This window comes from Pseudorca crassidens, chromosome 1 (genome assembly GCF_039906515.1).
Source record: "Pseudorca crassidens isolate mPseCra1 chromosome 1, mPseCra1.hap1, whole genome shotgun sequence".
Classification (NCBI taxonomy): domain Eukaryota; kingdom Metazoa; phylum Chordata; class Mammalia; order Artiodactyla; family Delphinidae; genus Pseudorca; species Pseudorca crassidens.
The window spans coordinates 106,728,496-106,739,721 of record NC_090296.1 but is presented as its reverse complement, the minus strand read 5'-3'; the positions used below and the strand labels follow the sequence as shown (position 1 = coordinate 106,739,721).

Sequence of the window (11,226 nt, the reverse complement as noted above, 5' to 3'; positions counted from 1 at the left end):
TCTGAGAGGCTGGAAGTTATTTCTTTAGACTTAATACTAAAATGAAATATTGAGGTCTATTTCTACTGTTGTTTAGTATCCAAGCAATGAGCATAGGGCAGTTTTAGTTACTGAAAGTATCTAAGGCAGGATCTTTTCTGGCTGACACTTAACATCCAAAGAATCAGTAGGCCTCCGCCAGGCTTACATTGAGAGTTAGGAAGGGAAGCGACCTATAAGGGTCTTTTTATCTGGACCCCAGATTTAGCGCATGGAGCCCAAAGCCCATTCTGACATGGGGTGTCTGTTCTTGACGTAGACCTACATACTGACCTCTAGCGTCCCACAAACTAGAAGACCTGTTAGAGCCACAGAAACGCTTAAATTAGGGGGGGTATAGGTATGGGAGCTCAACCCCAAAGGGGCAATTAAGTGAGAAGCCCAGTGTCTGGCGGGATGATAGCTGTTAGCGTGAAGAACAACAGAAAAGCAAAACTGGTGTATCCTTATGTGTTTGGGGGCGAGGAGAGTACGGGCTGGAAAGAGGGATGCGAGAAAGACCAGAGGGGTCAGTGCAACTTGCAATTCCCCAGAGCGTACCAGGGCCAAGGCTCCATCCTCCCAGCGCAGCCCAAACCGCCCGGGGTGGTCCCGGCCAGCAGAGGGCAGCAGCTGGGCAGGAGAGTCCTGGCGAGGGCCGCGCGGCGTCGACAGGCTCGCGGGGATACTCATTTTGAGTGTGGGGCGAGAGACTCGCGCCCATCACTACTCGTACCCTACCCTGTGGCCACTGCGCGCTTCAGCCCGCGTTTCGGGAAGTGCGTGTGCGCGGGGACTGGGGTCGCTGCGGAGGGCCGGGCGCACATGCCCGGGGAAGGAGAGCGGAGGGTGTCCCGCGGGTCCCCGGGAGAAAAGGGGAGACGGGCTTCCGCGGGCGCCGGGCGGTAGGGGATCTCCGCGTCCGCTGCAGCGTCGCTCGCCCCATCCTCTGCCGGGCCCCCTCAGCGCCCCAGGCTTCTCCCGCCGACACCGCGACCCGCTCTCGGGGCCGCGTCCGCACCGGGCCGCTCGGGTCCCCCGCCAGCCCCCGCTCTGCTTCCGGGACCCGCGCCCCATATCCACCAAGGTGTGCTTTCCGCTGACACTGCCCCGGCCGGAGCGAGGCCAGTCCACCCAGCTGAGACCCGCGCGGCCGCGGCGCACGTTTGCGCTCCCGCCGTCGAGGACTGCGGCGGCCGCGTGGGCGTGGGCCGGTCCCTGCGGCCAGGGGGGACAGGGCTACGGCAGGCGCACTTGACCGTGGGCCCCAAGCGTCCGAGCCGCGCTGCTCCGGCGGCGGGCTTTATGTAAATCGGGGCTGAGCCGGGGCGTCCTAGGTAGGATGGACCAGCCCCCCGCGCCTCGGCCCTCACGTCCAATAAGAAGAGCCCCAGCTTGACACCTGCCTATATACAGGCGAGCGCGCCCCTGGCTCGCGGACCGAGCGCACATCCCGCACAAACCACGCCGCGGGCGAGCGAGACCTCGGCCCGCCTTCATGACTTCCAGTAAGATCGAGATGCCCGGCGAGGTGAAGGCCGACCCCGCCGCCCTCATGGCGTCCCTGCACCTCCTGCCGTCGCCCACGCCCAACCTCGAGATCAAGTACACCAAGGTAAGGCGCCGAGAGGGCCTGCCGTCCACGGAGACTTTCTAGAACCTTCCTTCCTCTCCATGGTCTGTTAGGGGGAGAGGGTGGCGTGACGGGGTCTGGGGCCCGGGTTTCCCGGGCCAGTGTGTCGTCCCCGCGCAGCAGAGGGACAACACCCCATCCTCGGCGTTGGGGTTTCTGAAGTCCTGCTGGGATACTGGGACGCGTCGGGGACTCGCCCCAGCCTGCCGCGCGGCGCTGAGGGTCGCCGTCAACGGCTCCTTCCCAAACCGCATTTGCCGCTGCCTTCTGGTCGGATTCTCAGCGTCCCGACTGCTGCGGGGAAGGCGTCGGCACCGCTTCCACTCCTCAAAGGGGTAAGAAGGGTTCCCTGCCAGGTCGGCTACGCAGCCTGGCCGTCTCTTCTTGGCCGTCCACCTTCAGGGGCCCGCAGGGCTGCTGGCCGCGCTCGGGTCCTCGGCAGTCCGCACGGTGCGCCGCGAGTGGCTTTCGCGTAGGATCGTCCGGCACGCAGCACTCTGGCCGCCTTTGCAGATTTCATGGAAACCTGGCTGCTGAGTACAGTAGATCCGATGTCAGCATTTCATTCGAATTCTGTAGGCAGTGACAGTTTTCCTGGAAAACTTGAGAAGTCTTTAAATTCGTGCAAATTAACGGGTTCGCTTTTGAACTGAAAAAAAAAATTTTTTATGATGAACTCTGACATCTCGGGTTGACCAAGCAGGAATTTTTTGTTGCACCACAACATAAAAAGGAAATGAGTTCGCTACCTTAATGTAAATAGAATTTACTTCCCACAAATTCGACATGGAAAAAAATGCATTGATTACACACACGGTGGGGGGGTGCGGTTATGTTATGGCATTGGGGTGGGAGAGAGAGAGAAATAGATGCGATTTAAAATAATGTTTCTTGGAGTTCCTTTTACAGTTGTCCTGTTTGATTTTCTATTCCTTTTAGTTGATTTCTACTACAGACATCACCCAATCAACTTAAACACATACTGCACACACACGGTTAAAGTTGTTTTCCATCATGCTTATTACGAGATAAACTAAATTTTGTCCAGAAGTAAATAGTTTGGTTTTGGCTTAAGGGTTGAAAGTGAAATTTATAAAAAATCCATCAGAATATTGAAATTTTACCTGCTAAGTTTTAGGATAAAAATCAGGGTGACTTGTGTTTTGAATGCCAACTTAGATGGATTTAATGTACCTGTTAGCTTTTTAGATGGTGTGACAAATTCTTGAAAGCCATTTTAAGGAGAGGTCGTTAATGGTTACAACCATTTAGGCATTGTTTGCATAACAATGGTGCCAATGTGTGGCAATTCTCCGGGTTTAGGAACAAGCAGGGAAAGCATGCAGCAAAAGAGTTTTGTTTTATGAGAGTCCCTAACCTCTTCAGGCTCTCTTTAAAGGTCTTAGGAGGCAAGAGCTATGCTGGAGAGAGGACTTCAGATTTGGGAGGGTTTGATTTTAGTCTTACTTTGGATTGGATTTTCCTCACAGCCCCTGAAAGGAGTTTTAGGTATCTAGGAATTTAATTTTGAAACTCTTCCAGTTCTCTTTTACTCTGACAACCCTCGCTCTCTTTTTTTCTCTTGTTCTCCCCCAGTAGGAAAGACAACTGATTTATAGCTAATTGAAGCCTTTAATGTGGAGTCTTTTAGCTCAGGGGAGACTTTTATCCAGTATCCACTTTCCCACTTATTACAAAGAAAAACAATCAAAAATGAAATAATGGATTGTAACTTGATTCTTTAATTTGTGGGGAGGAGGCACCTTATTTTAGGCTTGGCAAACAACCCTCATAAACACTGAGTATTACTAATCTAAAGGCAAGCTCTTTTCACAAAACCTTGTAAAATCAGGTATCTGCGAACATTCCCAGCAGCTTTCCTCCTCAGCTCTTTAGTGAGACTTCTGAATTTTCTGAGACAAGCGGCATGGGCAAGCAGCATCTTTAACATGAAGAGCAGAAGCTGCTTTTTTGGTAGCTGAGGGTAATGGGTAATGATTTTTTTTTTACTTAAAAGGAAAGTAAGATTAATGGAGAGTTAAAAAAATTCACTTATGATCATGAAATTATATTAGTGAGTTTAAGCAGAAGAGTGAAGAAGGTACAGTGCACAGTCCTTTAGAGCAGTGATACCACATTCATTAGGAATTTTAAAAAGGGTAATAGCTAAAACATTATTATGCTAGCATGATTGTTGAATAACATGTAGGAAAGAAATACAGTATTTGTGTCAGAAAATGGTACAAGACAAATATAGATGGATCCTTAATAATTTTTGTCTTGTTAAATAAAAACTCTTTAGTGAAGGATATATAATGACAGAACTTTAAAATATGACTTGAGGACCAGTATAAAGTCACTACTTTTATGTAAGTGGTGATACTTTGAGTATTTCAAGTAGCATGCATTCAGAAAACTTTGCACTTGTGATGTTGTATTTTTCTGTATTTTTTCACCATTTTCTTTCTTCTTCTAAAAGTATTTTACATTTTTTATAAAAGGGGAATAGGGGAGATCATAAGAAATAAAAGTTACTGCTATTGTCCGTCCATGGAAATGCTCCAAAATTAAAGTTCAATCCCAAAGAACGCTGAAAGGGCTGAACTCGTGGTTTTGTATTGACTCTCGGGCAATTACATTTAGTTTTTCAAATAAGCCTTCCTCTCTGAAGTTCCAACACCCATTTAGAACTGATCATCAACAGCAATATCATTTTTTGGAATATATCTATTTTTATTTTCCTAATACAGCAAGCTAGACCCCAAGTTTTAAAAATGATTCTTTTTTTAAGTAATATGTTTAAACAAAACAAAACAAAAAACTGCAGACTGCCTTAGTCAAGAAAGACTGATAACTCCACCAACATCAAGTAGCCAGGGGACCACTTTGGGGCCGGGAGAATGTGCACTCTCCTCCTTGTATCCTAAGGAGACTGCTTAACAGCTAGCATAGGAGTGTTATTGTTTTTAGCTGTGCTTTTATGAATTAAAGATTTTCTGAGTTGTTCCTATTTTATCAGTCTGGTTTTTAAATTTTTGTATATCTGAATATATTATAGGAGTACACATATTATAAAATCAAGGCTTGCTCTTTGCTGACTGCCCCTAACTACAGGGGAGATCTCTTCCAGATTCCCAGAAGATCTTTGAAAACTACCGACTTTATCCCACCCCTACCTTCTCTATTGTCTCTATCATCTTTTCTGACTCTACTAGTCCCTCCTCCCCCCACCCACTATACACACATGCATTGTGCTGTCTCTCTGTTGATCACTCTGTTGATCTCTCTGTTAGTTTATGCCCATAACTAACACTAACATAAAGGGTTTTGTTTTCCTCTAGCATTTGATACTGTGAGGAGCTAAGACATAGGGAAGAAGGGGGTTATGGAGAGCTGACCCACTAAACTAGAAGAGAAAAAAATAAAAGGCAATTAACTGAAAATTAGAGCTAATGTGCATTGGGTAACTACTATTTATTCTTTTATTTATTCATTTAACAACCTTTTATTGAACACCTACTGTTTTCTGGGATCAATTTCAGTTCAGTTCGAAGGATTTTTAAGTGGCATCTTCCTAACAACAGCGCTTTTCGTTAAGCTGGTTGGGCTGAGGAAGCATGGGCCTCCTAGGAGCTTAAGGTCTTTTTAGAAAGATGGAATGCCAAAATTTGGTTACCAGTATGGCAGTAATTCAGTTGATCAATGTAATAATAACAATAATGATAATACTTATAATGCCACTTACATTGTGTATGGGACCTAATGGCTTACCTAGCACTTTCATATGTATCTTATTTGATCCTTGCAAAACCTTTTGAAGGAGACAGAGTAGGAAGAAGTAAGAATAATTGATAAGGAAGACCTTGGCCTTGACTTATAAAAAATTGATAAGAGCTTTCCTCACCATACACTTTGCTTTTCCTAACAGTCACATACTTTTTTTTGAGAGAGAAAGAGTTTTAAATCTTTATTTTTGTATATTGTTTCTGTTGCAAACATGGAGAGAATATGAACTGGTCTACTTCTTTTAAGAAGGAGCTACGTTTTGTGACTTCTGATTCCCTGGCTTTAAATTACTATATTTGCTATTTCTATGAGTTAGTGGGGGGCGGTTTATAGATCTGAGGCAAGATTCTTGCCTATACCAGGGATTATTTCTTAAAAGATGGTACAGGTTTGGTTACTTCCAAAGCTCTAATCAAGATTGTCTGCTTGATCATTAGTTGTTAATCAAATTTCACGTTTAATGGGAACCTCAGGTTTTCAAAACTATACTTTTTCATAATTGGACAGCTTTTTGATGTTTGTATCATCTCCATTTAACCCAGGAAAGCTAAACAACTTCATTGTAGGATTTGAATTAGATAACTTTTCGGGGGTCCTGCCTGATGCCTTCTACTATACAGGCAGGAATCATATGGAATCATCATTTGCTGAGGTGCTTTTGTCCTTTATTTCTATAAAATGAGGAATTATAGTTTCTCTATGTAAGAGTAGAAGATTCTCTGAGGTGCGTGTTCTGTGAGGTCTGATTTCCTTGCAGCCTGGCTTAAGAGAAGCCAGGCATGCACAAGTTCTCTGTTGCATTAGACGATGATTAGCGTGATGATCAAACCATGACCAAAACAAAAACATCTCAAATATCAACATAGTTCTGTCTCCAGTCTTTCTCAGTTGGATAATAAAATACAAATACTAATGTCTATTTTTATCTTTTTAGTTATCTTAGTGACAGCTTGTAGGAGTCAGCAAACTACAGACTGTCTCTTTGATTTTGTAAATAAAGCTTTATTGTAACACAGCCACACCAATTCACTTACATATTGTCTGTAGCTGTTACTACAGTGGCAGAGTCAGGTAGTTACAACAGGACTGTATGACCCACATTTCAGAAAAAGTTTATAAGCCCTTGACTTACTTAGAAAAAAGAAAGGCTCTGAATAAAAATAGGCCTTTGTTCAAATCTTGGTCAGATTTGTACTTATTAGCTGTGTGTGCAGGTAACATTTATTCACCACACAATGCCAGGTATGGTGCCAGATTCTGGAGATGCAATAGTAAGTAAGGTATGGACAGTGTCTCTTCTCAGGGAGTTTCTTCACTGAGTATCAGTTTCTACATCTGTCAAAATCGAAGGTAATAGTAGTACCTACCTTACATGATGGTTATTGTCAGGACTAGGCGAGCAGGTGTGTGAAAGTAAGTGGCATATAATGATAATCAGCTAAGGGCTAGATCCATTTCATTTTTAGGAAGTGATGAATACATCTTTTGTTTCAAATTAATGGATGCCCATTTTAAGAAAGATCAGAAATGTATGACCCATAAAGTTTTCTGAAACAGGCCATTGTTTACCATTTTAATTAAGTATAAGAGTTTAATATTCTGGGTAGCTGTGGAATCCTTATATGTTTACACTGGATTTTCTTCAAATGCGATCCCTTGGAGGTTTCCCTACCAAGGACTTCTCTTTACTAAAAAGTTACTAAAACAATTTCCCAGCCAGTATTTTAATAATCAAATTAGATGTCTGACACTTGTGCCAAAATTGTGCATCCATTTGCCTCAGTATACCCAATTGGCTGGGCCTAAATGTCAGATGGCAAAGAGTCATTTCTGGTATTTTAAGTAGTTTGAAGAAAGATCTTGCCAAGTCATTGGTGCAAAAATCTGGGAAGTATGGCAGCACAGGAGGACATTTTCAGAAGATACCTTTTGGAAATGGGAAGGTATCTTAGTTTATGAAATTGAAAATTGAAGAGTCTTTCAGTGCCCAATCTGGGGGCACTTCACCCTCCAAAAAGTAAAAGCACGCACGTAGTGACTATTTTGAAAGTTCTCCTAGCGTTTCTTTAATTTCTTTGTTTGCTGTGACAGGTAATTTCAAAGCCAGTCCTTTCCCCTCAAACACCAAACCATTGCAGAGAAATGATTGCCATAGTGTCACCTTGGTTAATTTTTAATTGCCTTTTCAGACATGTCTTTGAGCTTTATTCCATTTTACCTTTCAGATATATGAGATAACCCAAATTGGGAATTTCTTATCTCTGGCATTTCTCTATTGCTAGTCTGTCTGCTTGTAAGATGATGGAGTTATGTGTAAGTTGTTTCCCTTCAAAATCTTAATGAGTTTATTTACAGTAAGTCTCTGTTTTGTCACATGATCTGAAAACACTTCCAGCCTTTGAAAATTCCAGTTGGAATAATAATTGAGTGCTTTCACCATCTAGACTTTTTCGGGGCTCTCAACGAAACTTCCCTGGGGCTAAACATGGGGATTTATTGACTTTTGTAGAATGTGGTTAAAAATTAGAATGTCTGTGAGTGAACATTCTAATTTTTATTATAGAAGGAATCTTTCCTTTTACTGCAGTTCAGCTCTGTTACCTCCAGAAGTAGATACCTGCTCTATTTCCTTTCCTTACCACAATCTGACCTTTGGAGAGCCAAAGTAGCAGTTTCTTTATCCCTAGATCTCTGGAAAGATAAAACCTATTGTCCAGTTGAAACTGGAAACACCTTATTTAGACAGAATTTAGGATATCATGGGTACCAAAACACTTTCCAATATTGATTATCGGGGGGAAATTCAAAATAATTAAAGATTATATTTTTATATATTTTCTTACACATAATTTTAATTTGTCTAGCCTGTCTTCAGATTTCAAGTCCAATGACTCTTAGGATATTTTGCCCTGGGTCATTTCTAGGGATTTCTAAGAGATTAAGCTGAGTCAGAAAATGGTATAAGATGTATGGTTCTTCCCTCAGTAAGAATGGAGCCTACCTCCAGGTAAGTGGATCTACCAAAGTAGTGTGAATTTAGTAAACCCACTAACAGGCAGAAATCACCTATTTCCCTCCTCCTCCAACCCCCACCATTGACACACACCAAATATATGGATTGAGGTGTGTGTAATGATGGAGGGTGTAGGGTGAAGGAAGAGGGGAAATAAGAAGACCTTCCCTGGGAAGACAAAATGATGAAATGTCTCTACAGATCTGCAGAGGATAACTTAAAGTCTTATTTCCCCAGGTGTGAAAATTGGACTCTCTCACTGAATCCTTTTTGGGAGGAAATTAGGAAATAGTATGAGACTGATTGGTTGAACATGAAACCAGTGAATTCTGCCTTATCTATATTTTAGAGTCTGATAACCAGCATACCAATATAACTTGATTTTCACAGGGAAGGTTATCTAATTGTATTATCTCAGGGTTATTTTTATCTTTAACTTCAGTCAGAGCTACCCTTTTGCTCCCCTGAATTTATTTGCTTGTTTCTTCATCTGATGTTTATTAGAGCCTCTTGTGTACAAAGCATTGTTAATCACTGTCTGGCACAAAAAGATACATAGATGTGTACCCTGTCCTGAAGAGGCTGGAGAGGATTCCTATTTGGGTGTGGGATGAGAACATACACACAGATAACTATGGTGCATGATAGAAGATGCTAAATTCTTGACATGAATGCACTTAAAGCACCATGATGATTCAGAAGGTAAAGAGATGTTTCAGCCTCAGCACAGCAACAGCACATTGTATTGTTAGACATACTTGAGACGAAATCAAATATTTCAATCATACAGCAGAGTATAGACAATATAACAAGCATGCATACATATACCCAGATTTGTTTGTTCTTAACTGTTTGCCCTATTTGCTTCTAATCTTTTTAAAGAAATACACTGTCACTTCCCCTATGAACTTCTCCAGTTCCCCTCTCTTCTCTCCTTCCTTTCTCAGAGGTATTTGGCATTTATCTTTCCCATTGGTGTACGTATTCATACATGTATATGCATTCATAAATGATATATGTTATTTATTTATTTTTACTTAGTAAATATTTATTGAATTAATTCATGCTTTCTTATATTGTCCACGGAGGTTATTCTGCTGGATCCCATTAATAAATAAAATAACCATTTAAACAATTTGTACTTAATAATCACATATTTCCTGGCAAAATAATGAGTCCAGCAGCCAGGCAGCCTGGACTTCAACATTGACTCTGTCACTTGCCTAACTGTGTAACCGTGGGCGAGCAAAAGTGTGCCTCACGTTTACTATCTGTGAGATAAGGAAGGTGTTGTGAAGATTAAATGATTTAATACATGGAAAGCACTTAGAAAAGTACCAGACGGTAATGCCTCAATAAGTTATTATTATTACTACTAGTGCAACTATCAATATTATTATTCCAGAAATAAAACACTCTTTTAAAACAATACTAAATATGCTATATTACTCAGTTTTTTGTTTTTGTTTTTTTTCGAGTTTCTATGTGTTTCTTTTTTAACATCTTTATTGGAGTATAATTGCTTTACAATGGTGTGCTAGTTTCCACTTTATAACAAAGTGAATTAGTCATACATATACATATGTTCCCATATCTCTTCCCTCTTGCGTCTCCTTCCCACCCCCCATCCCACCCCTCTAGGTGGTCACAAAGCACCGAGCTGATCTCCCTGTGCTATGCGGCTGCTTCCCACTAGCTATCTACCTTACATTTGGTAGTGTATATATGTCCATGCCACTCTCTTGCTTTGTCACAGCTTACCCTTCCCCCTCCCCATATCCTCAAGTCCATGCTCTAGTAGGTCTGTGTCTTTATTCCCATCTTACCCCTAGGTTCTTCATGACCTTTTTTTTTTTCCTTAGATTCCATATATATGTGTTAGCAATGATATATGTTATTGTCTCGCATGCTAAACCTTTTAATATAAATGGTACCATTTATATCTTGGCTAACTAATTCAGTACTATACTTCATCCTGTTAGTTTAGAGAATTTAAATTATTCCTTAGCACCAGGCTTGAAAATAGCATTACTTTGTTTTTTGTTAATATTTGAACTTATTGTGTTTTAAACTCAAAGCTGATGTTATACATTCACCTTCGTATTTGGATTTCGTAAGTTATTTGATATGTGCATGTGTGCCTCTAATTCTAAAGAACCTACCGAAGAATGAAATTCTCCAACCTTAAAACTGAATCTAGCCCTTCTGTGGATGTTACTTATGTAATACCTAACAGATGAACATATTCTCTGAAAGCCCTTGTTACTTGTTTGCACTACTACTAAAATGTGCAATTTTTGCCTTGTATTATATTTTTCTGCGTAACCTTCTACTCCTAAACTGTACTAGATTATAAACTTTCATTCATGTTAGTATTTTGGAAGCATCTAGTTCAGTGTCTTACAGTGTAAATGCTTAGGGCATATTTGTTGAATGAATACTTGTTATATTTTATCATTAATAGCTACTAATAGCAGTGAATTATCTTTTTATTAATACTTTATTAATTAATATATTATCCTTTCATTATTAATGCTATGGTTTCCAAAGTACTTTTCACATATGATTGCTTTTAATAATTGTGGCAGTCCTATTATGTGAATATTATATTAATATCCCCATTTTATAAGTGATACAATCAAGCATATTAAAGTTAATTAATTTTTCCAGGATCAGTAGCTATAGGTGACAATTCCAAGACTCAAATAATCCTTTTCCTTCTCTCCTCATAACAATAAGAACAAGCACAAAAACCACAACAAAGACAAAACATTTT

The 11,226-nt window shown here is 41.2% G+C and overlaps 1 protein-coding gene across 1 annotated transcript in view; it reads left to right on the top strand.

Moving 5' to 3' along the window:
- The first annotated feature begins 706 nt into the window (after positions 1-706).
- Positions 707-11,226, top strand: part of ALDH1A2 (aldehyde dehydrogenase 1 family member A2) — a 96,414-nt gene continuing 85,894 nt past the window's right edge. Inside the window, exon 1 of the mRNA XM_067748219.1 lies at positions 707-1,633. Within this exon, the coding sequence (XP_067604320.1) occupies positions 1,517-1,633 (117 nt within the window). The 5' untranslated portion in view covers positions 707-1,516. The remainder of the gene's footprint in view (positions 1,634-11,226) is intronic.